The sequence below is a fragment of the Cynoglossus semilaevis genome, chromosome 9 (genome assembly GCF_000523025.1).
Source record: "Cynoglossus semilaevis isolate Cse_v1.0 chromosome 9, Cse_v1.0, whole genome shotgun sequence".
Taxonomy (NCBI): Eukaryota; Metazoa; Chordata; class Actinopteri; order Pleuronectiformes; family Cynoglossidae; genus Cynoglossus; species Cynoglossus semilaevis.
In genome coordinates this window covers 9,381,970-9,400,654 of record NC_024315.1, presented here as the reverse complement: position 1 = coordinate 9,400,654, position 18,685 = coordinate 9,381,970, and the positions used below count along the sequence as shown (strand labels likewise).

Sequence of the window (18,685 nt, the reverse complement as noted above, 5' to 3'; positions counted from 1 at the left end):
TCAGCATTAATCAAGTAGTTCCCCTCTTCCTTGTTCCCAGAGCATTTGTAACCCTAAAAATGGCTGCATAAATTTATTCAAACAACTTTAAGCAACAATGAAAAGACAGTCATGAAAATGAAATAATAGAATTAATTGTGAAACAAAAGTAAACATAAAGCCCTTGTATAAAAGAACAACTTTATCAGTGATTATGAGCGATTATTCTTCAGAACATTGTGGTCTGATATTCAGAACAGATAATTACACTGGAGCTGTTTGCTGAAAGGCTGAATCTGACAGGTGCAGCGAGAAAATGGAGATGGATTGCACTATTGACTTGTCTTTTTTAAACAGGTCATTATGATGAAAATACTTGTTATGATGTCTATACATGTCATCATGTCAGCTTGTTTTCATTCAAGCGTTACAGCAGTGGTACACTGGGGGGCCCCGCCCCACTATTTGGGAAGTACTGCATTAGTAGAAGTTAAACAAATTACAGGGACCACTTTAAGTAAAATAAAGTGTTAAATATAATAAAGCACCTGCAAAAAAAATGCATTTCACTCCATCACAAACTGAATTATCAATATATGGGAAGTGCAAAGGGACATAAGGGAAGTTCATTGTACATAATATATGGATTAAACTAAATAAATAAATAAATGCATACACACACGAGCTCGCCGTGATGATCAGTCTCCCTCTTCTCAACCATCGCTGTCCTTCTACCATAATTGTAATCCTGCCATAATCACTTCACTCATCTCCTTCACAGTCCCTTCTCCTCATTGTCTGTCCTCATTTAATTTTTCATAATCTCTGGAAAGTTCAGTTCTTTTCACTTTCCACCACGATGACCTCTCTTTCACCCCCATTAATTCGTTTTCTCAGCTTTTAAAAAGGCTTTTGAAAGAAGGACGCGTCCTGCGAGTAGAACAGCACAAAGTTCTAAATTTGGCTCACTGTGTTACCAGACACGCTTTGCGGGTAAAAAATATTATTTATAAAATATTTCTCTTGTTGATTATTTCAAATTTTATGGTGATGCTGTAGTGGCCATAACTGATTGGAAGATCTGAAATTTGGGGTTCGTTAATATGTTGATGTAATTGAGTGACCATGTTGAAAAGAACAGAGGATTCTGTTCTGTAGGTCACAGGGTTAAAGTAACAATCCAAATATAATTATATATTATATACAATAAATTATATATACAGTATATTAATATATAATGAATAATAAGGTTGATAGCCACTCCCCTTCCTCTCATGTCGGCTAAAGGCTAAGGCTAACTACCATTAGCCTCTTCTAACATTTACCATGTTGATCCACAGATATCCTCAAACTCTGGACCAGATATTATAAGCATTAAATATCAACCTAGCAACCAAATTTAAACAATGATCATTTTTATTATTAAAACATTTCTGTCAGTTCTGACAGACCAGGAAGGTGAGCCGAGGTTTTTTTTTGTGAAAAGCTTGAAAAAGAGAAGAGCTTTGATCTTTTACCAGTGGGTTATGGCCCAGAATCATGGAACCAATTTGTGCTAGAAGAAGTAAAGAACTTCTCATGTGTTCCTCCTCTCATGTTTGTCTGACAGCTGCTACCAAACAGCCTCTGAAAAGGTGTGAGAAAACTCTCAGAAGGTAATACAAAAAAAAAAACCTGGTCTCCAATCCGCTCTACTCTACTATAGTACACTGTGCTACAGTATATTTGTGATTTTATCCATTTTTACTTATTGGGTCCATGTCATCGCGCTCTACTCTACTATGGTATACTGTGCTATATTCAATCAAAGATAAACAGATACGCTTGTGTGGGGGCGTGGCGGACTGGGGTTGTGTTGTCATTCATTCTGTTTTTAGTTACAGTACTGATGAAGGAGGATTTAGGCCGTTGTCTCTCTGAAGACTCCTAAAGTCTAGACTGCCACGCTCCTGTCTGTCTGTTCATGCAAATGTTTTTTCATTATTATTTACTAACCTTATTATTCTATGACCTTTACTGTCACAGCATAGACCACTATTCACATTAGCTAAGCTACCAAGGTTAGCTGTCATGGTAGAGGTCACACCTTTGCTTCCTATCAACGTAACTTTTAGTGATTACTCTGGAGGATTTTGGCAACAAACATGTTGCTTTTTTAAATGTCCCTTTATTAACTCGGCCATTTCCTTTGCCAACAAATGAGATGCTGTTATTTCCTCACTGATTACACAAATGATTGAATCTCTGTTGATATTAGGGCTGTTTTTCTGTTTGTTGTCCTGGGGACACCGGTCTACATTCAATTTATGTTCCAGCGGGACCGCCAGGCCACAGATCTATTTTTGAAAACGGGCCAAAAGCACCACCGTGGAACAGTGTCATGCATCTACTCTATTAAAGATTCCATTAACGTAAATGTCTCTGTTTTGTCTTTGTGACAACTGTGTGCTGAATCCTCCAGGCACAGTACACCACTGGCAGTGGCGTGGGGAAATAATGTGCCTAATAGGTCCCTGGAAATTTTGCTCCTGCCAAGTGTTCACTCGGAATCCGGCTGTGTAATCAGGGCTGAATGGGGCAGAGATATCTGCTGACAGTGGCTGCAGCATTTCCATATCTCACTGTGGTCTCCTGCTCTGATGAGCCAATCTGACTCAAATTACAAGGTGAAAGCAGGGCCTTTGTGTGCTCACCAAAGCACAGCAGCATGGGTAATGAGTATGGTCTTCCAGCACACTCTGGCAGAGCATGGGAGTTAACCTAATGATGGGGGAGCGAGCCTTGACTCCTAATGGTCTCAGGCAGACAGAAAGAGGACAGGATGTTGAGACTGATGGAGATTGTAATACAGAGACTTTTTTTTTTATCACACGCTCATGAAGGCATCACTTTAAGGATTTATCAGTAAATAAACCTCCCGTGAAAATGAACTCACTGGCTTTTCTCTGGCTGCTGTAAATAGGCTGGCTGCATTTATGCAACCTGTGACCCACATTAAATATTATATGTTTTTTTCAGAATAATTCATCTAAAGTATTGTATCAATCCTACAATGGCATGATGCTAACTTTCTGAATTATAGATTAAGCAGAGATAACACATTTAAAGATGATTTCTGTTTTCCAGAGAGTTGAGAAGGAATTCATTTTTTGGGTGCTGATTAGTGTCATCACATTCACCTGTGTGTCCTGTGCTGCTTTGGTAATCAGTCTCACCTGTGTCACCTGGTGCCCTGGGTATATATATACCTCTCCCTTTCACACTCCTTGCTGGTTCATTGTTCTTGGTGAGTTGTGCTGTCACTGTGCTCCTGCTCGTTGTTGTTCTTGTCTGGCATAGATATTCTATAATTTTGGGGTATATATTTGTCTTTGGATTTTTTTTTTTCTATGAAATAAACTGCTTGCATCTGATCTTGGTTTCTCCATTCCTGCATTTATGTCCTACCTGCTTCCTGAGTCTTACTAAATGTAAAAAATCAAGTTAAACAGGTTGTGTTCAACTAAATGGGCACATTTGATTCAGCAATGGTTGAGCAAAACATTTCACTTTTCTCTCCAATGTTGTTATATAACACCAAGGCTGTTGTTTAGAAGTCAAAGAACATCCACTTCTAATGAAGCTCTCATTGAGACCACATTTTTGTCCTGTGAGAAATTATGCACTTTAAAATGGTGCCACCTGCAACCTGTCCACGTACAGGTGCACTTTGATGTGACTTGATATCCTTGTGCCTTAGTACAGGTGCACTTTGATGTGACTTGATTGACTTTGTGGTGGGAAAAAAAACACTAGGCCTTTAATTTCAGCTTATTGATGATAAATTGTCCTTTTGGCAGAAACAACTGTTGTGCAGACACTTTTGGCCACCTGTGAGTTAATCTCTCAGCAGTTGTTCAATTACTGCTGCACACGCCTGCCTTTGGCTTTGTGTGGCAGGGATGTTGAAATTGTAAGTTTTGTTTTAATACTGTACTTGAGTGATGATTTAACGCACTAAGACAGCTACTGGTTGTGAAACGTGGACAAAAATGGCAACATCTGGGCTGTTGTTTTTTGTGTGTGTATTTTAAGAGGGTGTATTTATTCCTGAAAATAGCCACCGGCAAAGTGCTTCCAAGGTAATTGTGATGGAAGCACCTGATAATCAGCAGCATTGACACAGCAGCCTCCTGCAGTGAGAGCAAAAGTCTGACAAGATTCCTCTCGGAGGAAATTAGCACACGCCAACAACAATGACAGTCTTCCCCGCTCTCAGCCGGCCCACTCTCACACACACACACACACTCACACACACACACACACCGACAGACAGTGGAGAGCACCCACACACAGTTTGTATTTTTTTTAAACGTTGTTATTCTGTGGTAGGTCTGAGTGGCTTGAAGAGGTTGTGAGAATAACAAGGTGTCCCTGGAGCCGGTATGTTGCAGTATGTTGGCGCTCTTCTCACAGCACCAACACGTAAGGAAATGAGAGGCCATTTACAAAGGAGCTGCCTCTAATAGGTCACGTATGAGCATCATGTGAGCTGACCCTGTAGCTGGAACTGTGATGAAGGAAATGAGCTGTTTGGCAGCCGTATCAGTGAGCAGCCTGATGCGTGAACTGTGGACTGTTATTGCTGTAAATGTTTGCTGTGACATTATGAAGACATTTAAATGTAATGAAAAAAAAAGAAAAAGAAATTGACTCAGGTGTTGCCTGTAATTTTGTTGAATTTGTGGCACAAATAATAGATAAGTAAACAGGACAAGGTGGCACAAATAATAGATAAGTAAACAGATATTTACATTACATACATTTAATAAATTGTTAAAGATTGTATAAAAAATGTTTTGTTGTTTTGGGGTTTTTTTTTACTGGTGGTTTAAAGAACCAGATTAGGGTTAGGCTCAGATGCAGACTCCATACTGACAGTATGTCTAGGTGTAAATGAGAATGTGATTTTTTTTTTTTTCTGTGACCTTGGAATGGACTAGTGACCCTAAGAACTGATAGAACTGAGGTGTGAATTGTGTAGACAACTACAGCACTGCATCTCCTCTATTACATCCCAGTGCATCGGTAATGCTGATTGGCTGGATTACTGAAAATCATTTTAAACAGTTGGATGGAATCCCTATACAGTAACTCAATTAGCTGAGTTACAGACTCCAACGTCCAGGCCATAGGCTAATGACGCATGTTCCTGTATAATGAGCAAAGGCAGAGACCAGGGCTTCCCTGCTGCCTGTCCCTCCTGACCAATCCTCTCTTTAACGACTGACCTCAGCCATGTGCATGGATCCTATAAATATCACCAGTGACCCACACACTACAGTGTTAATGGATTTAACATTTCCTTCGTGTGTTTATTAGCAAATTTCTGGTGAAGAAATTTAACGTTAAGTTGTTAATTACACCAGATCTTCCAAAAACCCTGTATCCTCCAAGACAGTGTTTCCCAAACTTTTTTTGGGGGGACCCATATTTTAAAAGTCACAAACCTTCACGACCCAAGTCAATAGAATTAATCGTGATGCAAGACGACCCTAAAAAGAAATCTCTTGCGACCCACCTGAGGGTCGCGACCCAGTCTTTGGGAAACTCCAAGCTCCAAGACTGGGGTCGGGCCCACTGGTAGGTTGCAAAAAATCCGTACTCAACCAGTATGCGGATTAAAGACTGGAGACAACACAGTTAAAAATGCAGTTGTTGCTTTGAAGGCCTATGTGTGACCTATTTCAGGGTGAGTTAATTTTCTGTAGATGATAAGGTCACAATTTGTGCCGAGTTTTCCTCTTTTTTTTTTTGTCGTAGTTTCTGAGTCACTGAGTTCTGTTCTTCCTCCTTAGGATTGTCTTGTTTGTCACATCTCCCTCCCGGATCACTGACCTGCCAGCCTCACTCAAACCATGCCATCTGCAAAATGTATTTTGTGCTGGTTTTTAATAAACACCTTAAGACTGTTCTAGTCTCTGCTTTAGGATTTGGGACTGAGACAGGAACTCTGAACTTCGTGCAGTTAGATATGTGCCATATCGCCCTTCTAGTCTCTGCTTTAGGATTTGCGACTGAGACAGGAACTCCGTGCAGTTAGATATGTGCCATATCGCCATAATTCATCTTTATATTAACTGGTAGATGACTTTCACCAACTACTCACTTTGAATGTCTAATATTTAGGTCAAAGGTTAATTTATTGGATGTCAGCAGTGGGGTGTGCTTTCATAAAAGGTTACTATTACTGGAGTGTAGCATCAGTCATTACAAGGTCAGCGTCATGATACTCTGTGTATCGATACTTACTCCTGTTTCGATACCATGCAAGTCTTCCCAGAGCCACGTCTGGAGGAGATTGAATTATTTTGCATGAAATTGCAAAGAAAGTTTTTATGGAGCCCGCTGGGGGCGACAACTTTATTAGTTTTAAAAGATTAATGTCACAATATGCGCTGGCGTATCTCTCAAGACTTTTTTTTTTTAATTTTACCATTAAATCTCTCATTTTATAGTTTGATATGCTTCATTGTTTGCCAGCGGGGTACAGGTTTGCATAACTCCTGTATAATTAGGGCAGCACCTAGACAGGCAGGGGTCGGACCGAATCTTAAGAAACAGAGCAGAATTAAGGGGCAACTGAAGGAGAGCCAATCAGAGCAGCTCAACCTTTCTGCAAGCCATCGGTGCAAAGTGACCCAGATGGTGAATCTGTCATGTTGGAGGTCAAGGCTGACGAAAGGCTGAGATATTTAGCATTTCATCCTCCCACTCTCTCTTCTCTGTCACCGTATCAGTGAAGGGTATGGGGTGGTAATAGGGCAATAGGAGATGCGCAGCAAGTTCACTGCAAGGCACAAAGAAAAGAGGTTAATGTATGAGCGTATTGATATGCACTGAGTTGGCATCTGCACTGCGTTGCTCTAACAAGAGATAATGAATGTTTATCAGTCATTCAGCTTGTTTGGTAGATGAATCCAGATGGTGAGGGAAGCCAGTGATTGCAATTACTGCAAACTGGAGCATGTGAGCAGAAAGTGTAGAGCAAAAACTTGGTTGTTGGGGTTTTTTTTTTGTCCATATAAGACGAAAGCTCTCAAAGCTATATGCTCGAGGTTGTACAACGTTTTTTCCCAGCAGTGTTTCTTTAATCCTATAAAAAAGCCCCTATGCAGGGGCGGCCCTCTCTCCCTCGAGTGCACAGCTGGAGGACAGTGGAAGCGAACATGAAAACTGTCACCATTCATAGCTCGTCTGCCACGTCTCAGCTGTGCCACTCTCAGTCAATAGCTTTTAGGTAATCAGGATCTACCCTGCAGTTGGAAATGAAAGGCTTCTTTTGTTGTGACGATGATAGTGTCTCTAATGATCTCACACTGTAAAAACGCACATGTTTTTCACAGGCATTTTCTCCCATCGCAGCAGATTACATAATATGTTCATGTTCTTTTTTTTTAAGGCTCAAATAGCTGCATTTACAGCTAACACAGGAATGTGGAAAATTGATAGATGTCTGCTGCTTTCAGCAAGATGTTAGTGGAATACTTTTTTTTAGGAACACAAGACTTGCATGTGAATAAGATAATCTAGTTTCCCTTCTGGCTCCAGGTGTTTACTTGGGAACATGAATTCCCATCTGCATGTACGATGACTTCCTCCTTTTCCCACTCCTTTTCTCCACCTCTCTGTGGATCATGTGCCAGGGCCTGGAGTAAAAAACTGCAATGTCTCCAGTTTGGTAAAAGCAGGAAACTCCATTATTTTTGCAAAGCAGTGCTCTGTCCTGATACATTACTGCTGCGGTGATGATAAATAATGTCGGTAATTTATTTCCTGGTGGTGAAAATGAAAATGCAGAAATACTGCTGTGGTGCACAGTGAATGTGACCTGGAAATAATCAAACACTGAGACAGGTAATAACAGAGAGCCCGTTGTAAATGAATGCAGATGTAATTGAATGTAACTCAATGCGATGAAAGGTCTGCGCAGTGACGTGGCGTTATTAAAATCCTACTTTAGAATAACTTCAAGACGTTTTATAATGTTGTTCATCACTACAGCAGCATGCGCTTTAGTTCAACTTTATATTGTGTTTTAATAATTAACCAAGGAATACGTGTTAGATTTTAAAACAGATGCAGTAGAAAACGTTTTCTAGATACAACACTGCCATCTGTTGGTTGAATAAAGCCCCTGCGACAGCTCCTCAACGTATTAGATCAACGGTCTGGTAGGTTTTAACCACTAAAATGATGTAAAAACTGAAATAAAATGCAATTCCATTACAAATTAAATATTTTTATATTAAATATTAAATAAAAATGTAATTCCCTTACAAATTAAATATTTTTATATTAAATTGGGTCAAATTGTAAAATTACTGTTTCCAATGTTTCCAATTCACCGTTATTCTCATCACCAAACCGACTCAGGTGAAAACCTACGTTCACTGACTCTCAGAGACTCAACAGAACTCATTTCCTTCCGCGGTGTTTGCCTCGCGTCGTCTGACACATACATCGCTATTCAAGTGGAAAATATAATTAAACAGATTAATTAAAAGTTTTCTCCTTTAGAACATCCGAGGGTCATCTGGTAACGTTCGTTCAAAAATTAATATGTCAGTGGAAGTTTTTTGATGATACACTGATTAAAATGTATCACCAAAAGAGTAATTTGTGTTAATATATATAAACTAACGCGACTTCCAAATCGAAGCAAATTATGACTGTAATGCGAGAGAAAAACCTAAATTACTTGTATGAAATTTAAAATACCTTTAATAATAATAATAATAATAATAATAATGTCTTTGTGAACCGGAAATCCTGGCTTCCCGCAGTGCCTTGCAGTTTCCATTGCATTGTCTCCTGTGGTGTTACCTCTAGATGGCAGCATACTTTAAGGTTTGGACTGGGAGAACTGTTGAACGCAGTAACGTTAAATGCATCAAGCATCCCGGTGGAGACGCACTTAGTCACAACATTATACTCGAAGCCAATCCTAAAAATATAAAAGCGTGAAGTGTTCGCCTAGAGATATCACAACACCAGATAACACTGGCCTCGACATGACGTTTTAGAAAGACGGAATGAAACGTGTATTTTTTTTTTCTGGCTATTTCATTGTCTATGGAAGAAGGGTTGTAAAAAATGTGCCTTATTCCTGTGTTTTTGAGGTATCTCAAAAAGAAATAAGCCAACAAAATACAAAAATGAGTTACGGTAAAAAAGACACACCTTGATATGTGCATGGTAACTGCAACTTTAAAGCCATAAGAGACATGACACAACAGACTAGGGAGTTGTTTTGTTAAACAGTGAAGAATCTCTACAGTGATTTGCCCCCGTTTTACTGTGTAAGTTTACCAGAGAGCCATTAGGGTCACATGAGAGCGATGGTTTATTTTTGAGTTTGTTTTAAGGTCTCTTGAAAAGAAACTAGGCCTGGGCTGAAAGGCCTATCAATACTGCAGTGAGGACAAAAACCTGTGCTGACGTATGAAAAAGAGAATTAAATCACATTATAATGGTAGAGCTGAGGGGGAAAATTTGTAAAATACGACTCAATAGATGCAAAACGTCTATTGAATCATGTCTGGTTGGATTGACTGACTGTAAATACCACATTTCTTAGTAATTTATTTTCCAATAATGGCAAAGAATTTTATTTTTAAAGCTAAGGTGAAACTGATATAAAACTTTAGGACGTATTAATGCAAGACCGACATTTAAATATTTAATTGTCCCAGCACTGACTACTTGGCCGAAGAGGACAATCTATTTATTTTTTTTATTTAAAATTTATCAGTAAACGTTTTATTTGTCTTTAAGATCAGATTTACATAAAGTAACACTAGAGCAAGAGCGCGACTCTTATTTTGAAGGAAATTCGGAAGTGATGATAGTGACCTCTTGATTGCGATATTGGTCCCAGCCGCCTCAACTGACAGTACGGTCCACACGAGAGCTGTGTAACACTCTACTCAGTTAGGCTCGCGCTCAGGATGAACGAGAGAAAGAGCAGCCGCCTCTCGCTCGACTCAGTTCGGCTCGCGCTCAGGATGAACGAGAGAAAAACGCAGCCGGAGCGCTGCAGCACCCGCGGCGGCTGTACGGTGACTCTGTATGGGGAGTTCTTAACCGTCACGAGAAACAGAAAAGTCAGGTGTGAGGTGACCCTGACCGACAAGGACCTGGTCGTCAAGGGACCCTATCCGACACCTTTCAGATGGAGCAAGGTGGTGCTCAACCTGAAGGACTGCATCGGCTGCCGAGCGTATCGCGGAGGTGACACCGCGGACCCGGCGGCGTACTTGTCAGCCTACTTCTACCCGCTCAAACGTCTGTGGATGAGTTCCGGGATGTCGCGGCAGAGAGTGGAGCACTGCTTTGGGTTCAACACGCTGCAGGACCCGAGTGCAAACCTGGAGGAGGCGGAGAAGTGGGCACGGATAATTAGGGAGCGAAGTGGCCGGCCACAGCCTCACGGAGACGGTGAGTGGTAAACAAACCAAACACAAACAACAACAACCGACAAAAACAAATAGCAAATTGAATGTGTTTTTGAATTACATTTTTTTATTAAGTTGTGAAGTTTTCGCATAAGACGCTGTTTTTCTTTTTTATTTATCACGTCATAAATAATGCACACGGTTTGGAGGATTTGGGTGAAATTGTTTTTTGTTTTTTTGGTAATATCAAATATTTCATCTATCTATCTGTCTATCTATATATCTTTCGAATCCAAAATGTGACCATGTATTTTTATTATCCCACAATTAATTCAATTTTATTGTATAAACCAAAACCACAGGCTGTCAGATGACCTACTACTGCTTTGACATGAATGTTCAGGTGAGAATATTCCTGATCACTAGATATTGCTAGATCCTACTCTGTGTTCCTTTATAAATATAAGCCATTGTTTACCCCCTCTTTTTTTTTTTTTGCATCTGCTACAACATCATGAATTGAATTGACAACTGTGTCATCAGTTTCAATTATAACCATATTCAAATCTGTTTATCCAAAGGGAAGCCAAGGCTTCCATATACTGAAGCTGCTGAGGGAACACAAACCAGTAAGAGTCTGAGACAGCCCTAAGTCTGTCCCTTTAGAACCAATAGGCTACGACTACTTACCTTAATAAGGTTTTAATATTTAACTGCTCACTAACTGCGTAAACACAGCTCCTCTGACTTACTCCTAATGAAAGCCCTTCTGCAAACTCTAACAACATGTCTATATAATAAAATACCCAGAGTTCTTCCTAAATCACTGATGTGTTCATTGATTTGCGACGATGAATCTAATTAAAAATTGTAACATATTTTAACCTCCGACTTGCATCGGTGCAGCCTCATCAAGCGCAGGGCAGTAACAAGGGCTTCAGCTAATGTTGGAAATAAAACTCTGGCCACCATGACGCACAGTAATGACTAATATCCACCAACTCTGTGAATGATTATACTTTAGTTAAACTTTTGCCTTTTCTTTTTCTTGTCATTTTTGTAAATGAATAATCCATCATTTGGATTAGACACAAATAAAAACTGTCGTAGAACAGCTTTCACCATTGTTTCTGGAAACGTTAATTCTAACTCTTCGTTTACATAAGTTATTACGACAGTGTTTGCAATCCTTAATCAAATAATATATTGAATTGAAGGCGTGTCCAATGAGGGAGTGTCTGACTATAAAACAAACACGTACAGCTGACAACGTACTGAATGCATACTGTGGATAAAATGACAGGTACACAGTAGGACCTGCCTGTTTCCTGGGGTCATATTCCTGAAACACCAGTTTGTCAACACCAAAGTAAAAACACCAGAGAGACACAAGCAGGGGTTTTGAAGGTTTTTTTTTTCTCTATTGAGTTCATGTTTGGCCAAGAGGTAAAATCTATCTGCTGGGAAATGCTGTGCACGGTAATTGGATATTTCTAAAGATAAGTTACCTCATTATTTGGTAAAAGGTAAAAGTGTGCGTTATGCTAACTACTTTCTGCAGTACACAAGCAGCTTTGGAACCACTGTGACCCAGATAAAACTTAGACAAAATACATTTAACAATGAATAATATGAAAAAACTCAAAACTGCTAATTAGTACCAAAAAAGAGAAGAGACTAGAGTCTAAGACAGCCAGTATTATTGACTTAAAGAAATGAGCTGTGGCTGCACCACGAGGCTAAACCAAACTGGTTCTCTACACAGAGATGTTTACATTTGGATGTTGGCTCTGGAGTGATGATTTTCTTTTAGTCCAAAGCGAGGTTAAACCAAACAGGTTCTCTACACAGAGATGTTTACAGTGGAGTGATGATTTTCTTTTAGTCCAAAATTGTGTGTGTGTGTTTGTTCGTTCGTGCTTACCAAATATCTAATTTTTCTAAAGCTCAGTTTGATCAGAAAGTCAAAAAATGATGTAGAATAAAAGGTGACCTTGAAAAGTTTTGAAGAACTCTATGATGTCACCATGGCTTCAATGAAAAATATGCAAGATGCTGACATTCGGGGACAAAAGCAGTTGTTTAGGTGAAGGCAGTCATGGAGATGATGATGATGATGATGATAACTTGTCATGTTCAAGTGCAGCTTTTAAAAAACGTACTTGTCTTAGTAGTGTAATCACGTCACCTGGACCGAAATCTCAAGTTTCTCATTAATTATTGCTTTTTCAAATGCCGTGGAAAGTTGTTATCTTCAGCTTTTAATTAATGGAGTGATTACTTGTTGTCAACGAATAAGATCTGTTTGGCTGTGAATGGTGTTATCACATGTCATCTGAAGGCACAGGAAGAGAGATGACTATCCTGATTGAATCACACACACTCGTCATCAGGCTCCCACTATCCAGTGACAATAAATTACAGCACATCATCAGCTATTGAGCTATTCATCCGTCTTCTATTCCACCTAATCCTTTAAAGCGCTGACAAGTTCACTTAATTGGTCTAAAAACTCTTATTTGTTTACGGCAATTTTTTACCCATTACCTAAACTGATCAGCTGTTAATTATCCATTAAATCAACAATATCTTCTTGCAGATTCATAATAGACCCAATGCTTCATGGGTCAGATAGTCCTGATAGAACTCCCCTGTTTGATTGTAATTAAACTCCTATTACAGGCTGAACAGGCTGAACAACAGCAGTTCCTACCAACAGCAGCCGTATTTGCATTTCTCTATAAAACACCAGAGGCTTTTTTAATGTGTTGTCAGAGACAGCAGCAGACCTCCCCTGAGAACTCCTCCTCCTCCTCCTCCTCCTCCTCCTCCTCCTACCAGTCTTCCTCTTACTCACTGAATGTACTAATAGTAATAGGTTTGATGTACAGCAGATTTCCATCCGTCTTCTTATCGTAAGTCACAAGTACTATTACTGTGTTGGCGAACAGAGGGGGAAAAATCACCACTAAAGTAAAGGTCTCAAATTGAAACTTCTTTGCAGAGAAAGAGAAACAAAGTAGTCAACTGAAAATCTCATTTTCAGTTGCTAAAGACTACGCCGTCAGGAGACTGTAGAATAGGTGAACTAGAAACTCTGGGCATGTGAGTTAAATAATTGTTAAGTAGATGAAGTAGGAGAGACAGGGCAAGTACTAACTGGTACACAAATAGACCTGTATTGTGGGAGGACACTTTATTTAATTTTAATGAGAATCTAAATGTAAAATAGATCTGAATGTGAGGTAGAATGATGTCCGTACATGGTCCTGTAATGGACAGACCAACAGTCTGGGGGTGTACCATGTGAGATGAGATTAATTCTGTGACCCTTAATAGGATGAAGTTGTACAAATGAATCGGAGAGACCGAGGGGAAAGAAAGATGTCTGTATGTTTTCCTATCCCAGGGGTAAACACACGGTAGATATTTCATAATTTCTTTTACACCAGCTGAGGTAGTTGAAGCGAGCCCTTCTCTTTTATTCAGGACACAGACTGTGGCTTTAACGTCTGGAGCGATGAGCAATTTGGGGTTCGGTGTGGTGTCAAATGCTGGATACCACAGCACGCAGTTGGAATTGAACCTCTAACCATTTGGTGAGAAGAAAAAAAAAACCCTTTTATGTTACAAAGTGAGTTGTGTGTAGACGTACAGAGAGGGTGAGAGGACGCTGACTGTCCCCAGAGCAGCATAACTGTGGGACCATTCAGGACGATAACAGTGGAGCATAAAAACATTAAGTGCACCCCCCCAGCTTGTTTACTCCAGAAATGCTGCTCAAATCATTCTATGATAGGCTGCCGACAACAAGTAGAACAACCACTAATTGACCATTCGGTGCAGCTGCTTCAGAGGACGCCGCTCTTTGCTTACTAAAAGAAAATGTGGTGAAGTGGCTGTGTGTTTTATGGGAGGACGTTCATTTCCTCTGTAGCTGGCCCTTGTTACAGTTTTTGTGTCTGTAATGGGTTTTTTTTTTTTCATTTTTCTCCCGTGGCGACTTGTTAATTACAAATCCACCACTTCACTCTGCACTGAAAGTTTAGAAAGTCTTATTTTTTTAAATTCAGGATTCCAACCTTTCATCCCTAATTTGACTCTGTTCATGTTGGACACACGGTTCGACTGAGGCACAGACGGTGGTCACATCCTCTTGTCTCACAGCACTGCGCTAAGATCACACAGACAGCGCAGGATCAAACCCTTATGTTGTAGAGTCTCCCTCTCTTAATATAGATCTATAGCAACCTAACCACCAGCACCTCCTCCTCCTCCTCCTCCTCTTCCTCCTCCTCCTCCTACTCCTCCTCTACTTCCACACCCTTCGTGGTTCTGGCTCAGCAAAAAAAAAACTGCCTCTGTGTTTGAGCCACTTGCAGACTTTGATTTACAAACACCATCACAAACCAGAGTTATCACTTGCTGCTGTGGGTGTTACTGCAGTTGGCTTAGAGATGAAGCAGAAAGAATTCAGCGGTGTTGTGTTGTCTAAAAAAAAAAGACGTTTATAATGATCTCACATTACGACAGTAGTGAGACCTGCTATGATGTTTGGTTCACAGACAGTGTCTGTGTCTCATGGACAGAAGGCTGAGTTGACGGTGGCAGAGACTCACACTGATCAGACTGACCAGGATGGTTACATACAGTAAAGCTATGTATTTTGATGATATGACATTAGAGGGACAGTAGTGGCTTAGTTGTTAAGGCTTCAGGAAGGTTTCAGGTTCGAGTCCACAAGCTGCCAAGTTACCACTGAGGTGCTCTGAGCATGGCACCGTCCCCACACACTGCTCCACAGGCTCTTAAAGCTGCCCACTGTTCACTTTCACTTTATCCTCAATCTACACTATTTTCTCCCGTCAAACCACAAATGGCAGTATTTCTCCAGCCATGGAGGCAGTTTAGAGGTAGAGGCAGGACAGATGAGAATCAATCAAGTCTTGTTTTTGAAGAAAATGGCGTTCTATCATTGGTACAACCACTGGCTCTGAAGACTGGCTTCAAAATATACCTGCTGTTGATTTGGCGTCTGCCGTAGACACCAGTGAGAATGACACTGGCTCAGAGTCTGGGAAATATTTCTTGCTTTGTCATCACTATTTGCTCATTTCAAGTACTGCCCATATTGCGTCGACTGTGTGTAGCAGGACTGATAATACACACTGAACACAGACTGCACTGTGTACTCTTAGGGAGTATGTAGAGTACACCGTGGTTGTCATGTCCAGAGGTTTTTAGGTCCTCTGTCTCATCAGATACTGTTGTGTTTTCTGTTTTCTGTTTCAGCTATTTTTTTTTGTTTGCAGTAGGTTTGTCTGGGATGAGTATAACTAATGTAATAGGCTACGGCAGAGACATAGGTGTCACAGAACCACAGACGCACCAGGCCAAGTACATGTTAATCCATTAATCACTTTAATGTGGAAACTGGACTCTGTCCTAATGTTTGTCAGGGTTTGGAGCCTCATCACCACAACAGACAGAAACACCAGTGCAGTCTGCTGTGAGGGCAGCGTCTTGGTCGTCAATCTTAATATATACTTTGAAGATCCATTTACGGCAGAGCAACACCTGTTGTACTGACACATTATACACAGGAGCAGAGTCGCTGGAGAGAGTGGACCAGTGGTTTTCAAATGAGGGCAGACTAACAGCATTATTCCTTTGAAATGTTCTGTTTAGGAACCAATCTAGGTTTCAGTTAATTCACCAGTTAATTCACCTGTCTTCAACATTTACTACTTTATTCTGGTAAGATGAGGCTGCAGCTAAAAATAAATAAATAAATAAAAAAAACCGACAATTACACCAACAGTAAATCTGAGTATCAGTCTCCCATCATCATAACTACCATATTTTGGGACACTGGAATCATTCCCTGGGGGAAAAACAGGATACTCACACAAAGAGTATGCTAACATATTTATATATATATGTCTATATATATTTATATATATGTGTATATATATTTATATATATGTGTATATGTATATGTATATATACATATATATATTATATATACAGATATATATTATTTTTAGTTTTTTTCTTGTTAGTCCAACAGGCAGAGCTGTGTGTTGAAGCCTCACCTCAACGGTGGTTGATTTCTATCAATACTTCGTTCCTCAGTGTCTGGTCGTTGGTGCTTTGACATGCTATAATGCTGACGTGGACGTGTTAAAAGGGAAGTAGAGTGAGGTGTTAGTGTGACTGACTGAATACAGAGGTCGTCACGATGAGTCAGTGTAATTGGTCAACAGTAGAGCTTTAGATGGTAAGAGTGGCCACCTGACGTCAGGGTTGATAACACTTTATCTCTGAACCATCTTAGTTTAACACAATCATCATGATGGATGTATGTTAAAAACTGGTCTTTTCATTCAGTAAAGTTTTTTTTATTATTTATCACTGGATAATTATATGTGTCCTTGTGTGAATGCTGACTTTCAGCAGAGCTGTTATATATGTTGTTCATCACTGGGGAATTATACGTGTCCTTGTAAATGAACGCTGACTTTCAGCAGAGCTGTTATATATAAAGTGGGGAATTTGACTTCTCTATATGAACTTGCGCAGCTATTATAAACTGGAATATGTGTTTTTTCCTGCTCCTGGGGTTTTCCCTGTCATGGAGGTTAGTTAGGTTGTCATTTCCTATGGTAAATATCTCAGCAGTGATTACTCCATTAAGATCTGAGACCGTAGTCGGCCGTAGTCTTGAAGCGAGGAGATGAGACGCCTTCTATTTACAGATGGAAGAGATGAAGTTAAAGTGTGGGGCAGACCTGTGAGCTTCCTAATGTATCTGATTGTCTGCGTGGGTGATGATCCAGTAACTCCCTCTGAAACCGCAGCCCTTTCATCCACTTTATCACTTCATCCAAGACGGTAATTGACTTTTCCCCACTGTTTTGTCTAGCAGATAATTTCTCCTGCCAGAGCTCTGTCATTGGCCGACATAATGACTGGTGCACTCGACAAAAAGATAACATAAGAAGCTGAACCAAAATTAGTGTCTGGGACTTTATATGTACATCAGCAGTACATGTACAGTATATCATCAGTCAACAGTCGGGGCTACACCCATACAAACCACACACTACTCCTCAACTCATCATCAGAGAACTAACAGAATGACAGTCTACGGCACATTTAAGGACAGAGTCGATGTCTGGGTTGCGAACATTTCAGTTTTTATTCCTGTTGACTTTCGGCATTTCTCGTTTAAGCTCAGACTTTGGCTCTGTGCCACTTTACCGCTGCAGCGGAACTAATGATAGAGGAGGAAATGTGGAGTGTGGAGAGACAGAAACAAGTGGATAGATAGAGCTCTGTGGAATGTTTTGAGAAGGCAAGGGTGGCACACAGGAAGTGGCGTTGGGTTGAATGTAGCCAACAAGAGCTTTTGTGTGGGTGTTTGGGACGCACAAACAGCAAGGTCAGGGTGTTCGGTGCCAGCTGTCATTCTGCCTGATTAATGGGGGGTGGAGGGGAGGGTCACTTTGCCGACTTTCTCCCAGGAATTCAGCTATCATGGTTTTCAGATTTATAAACATGCGAGCAAGAGAATCTGGATTAGTTATTTTGTGTCCAAAAGTTTAACAAAGCTGTTTGGTAAATCATTATATCATGGAAATGAATTTTCCTATTTTTTTACATAAACAAATCCTTCATTCACTTACAGTAGGGATGTCTGATAATATCGGCCGACCGATATTAGCATAATTATGTAATATCTGTAAGAATAGTTATCGGTTTTCCTTGTAAAAATGAGAACTTGATAACGCAAAGCCTGGGTTGTGCCAAATAATGTGTGCCCTAAAAATAGTTTTGAGGATAAACAGCTGTATATTAACGTGAAAGTAACTAGATGGCATCACTGCAGGTGATTTAATTAATTAATTTTAATAAGCAGGGGGTTGTTTGCAGAATACAGAAACAGAAACATAATATTACCAGGCCCTCGTATTGGTTGATATCAGAATAGGAAATTAAGTGTTTGGACAATATCGGGGAAAAAGTTAATTTCCGACGTCCCCAACTGATAGTGTTCTTACTTGGTCTGAAACTTTGCTCAAAAGACATTGGCAGTACAGTATGTCCAGTCACTGACCAACATTTTACTGCTGCCGACTTTTATGGCTTTTGTCATAGTTTATTAATCCCTTGGTGAAACCGACTCTCTGAATATTAACCCGTCTTAATGGAAGCCTTTAAAGAGTGTGCGTGGGTTGGTACTGCAGTACCGTTGGACTCGATCGACC

At 40.1% G+C, this 18,685-nt stretch overlaps 1 protein-coding gene across 1 annotated transcript in view; it reads left to right on the top strand.

The window, feature by feature from the left end:
* The first annotated feature begins 9,987 nt into the window (after positions 1 to 9,987).
* Positions 9,988 to 18,685, top strand: part of LOC103383771 (sphingosine kinase 1) — a 19,084-nt gene continuing 10,386 nt past the window's right edge. The window contains exon 1 of the mRNA XM_008317060.2: positions 9,988 to 10,458. Coding sequence (XP_008315282.1) covers positions 10,026 to 10,458 — 433 coding nt within the window. The 5' untranslated portion in view covers positions 9,988 to 10,025. The remainder of the gene's footprint in view (positions 10,459 to 18,685) is intronic.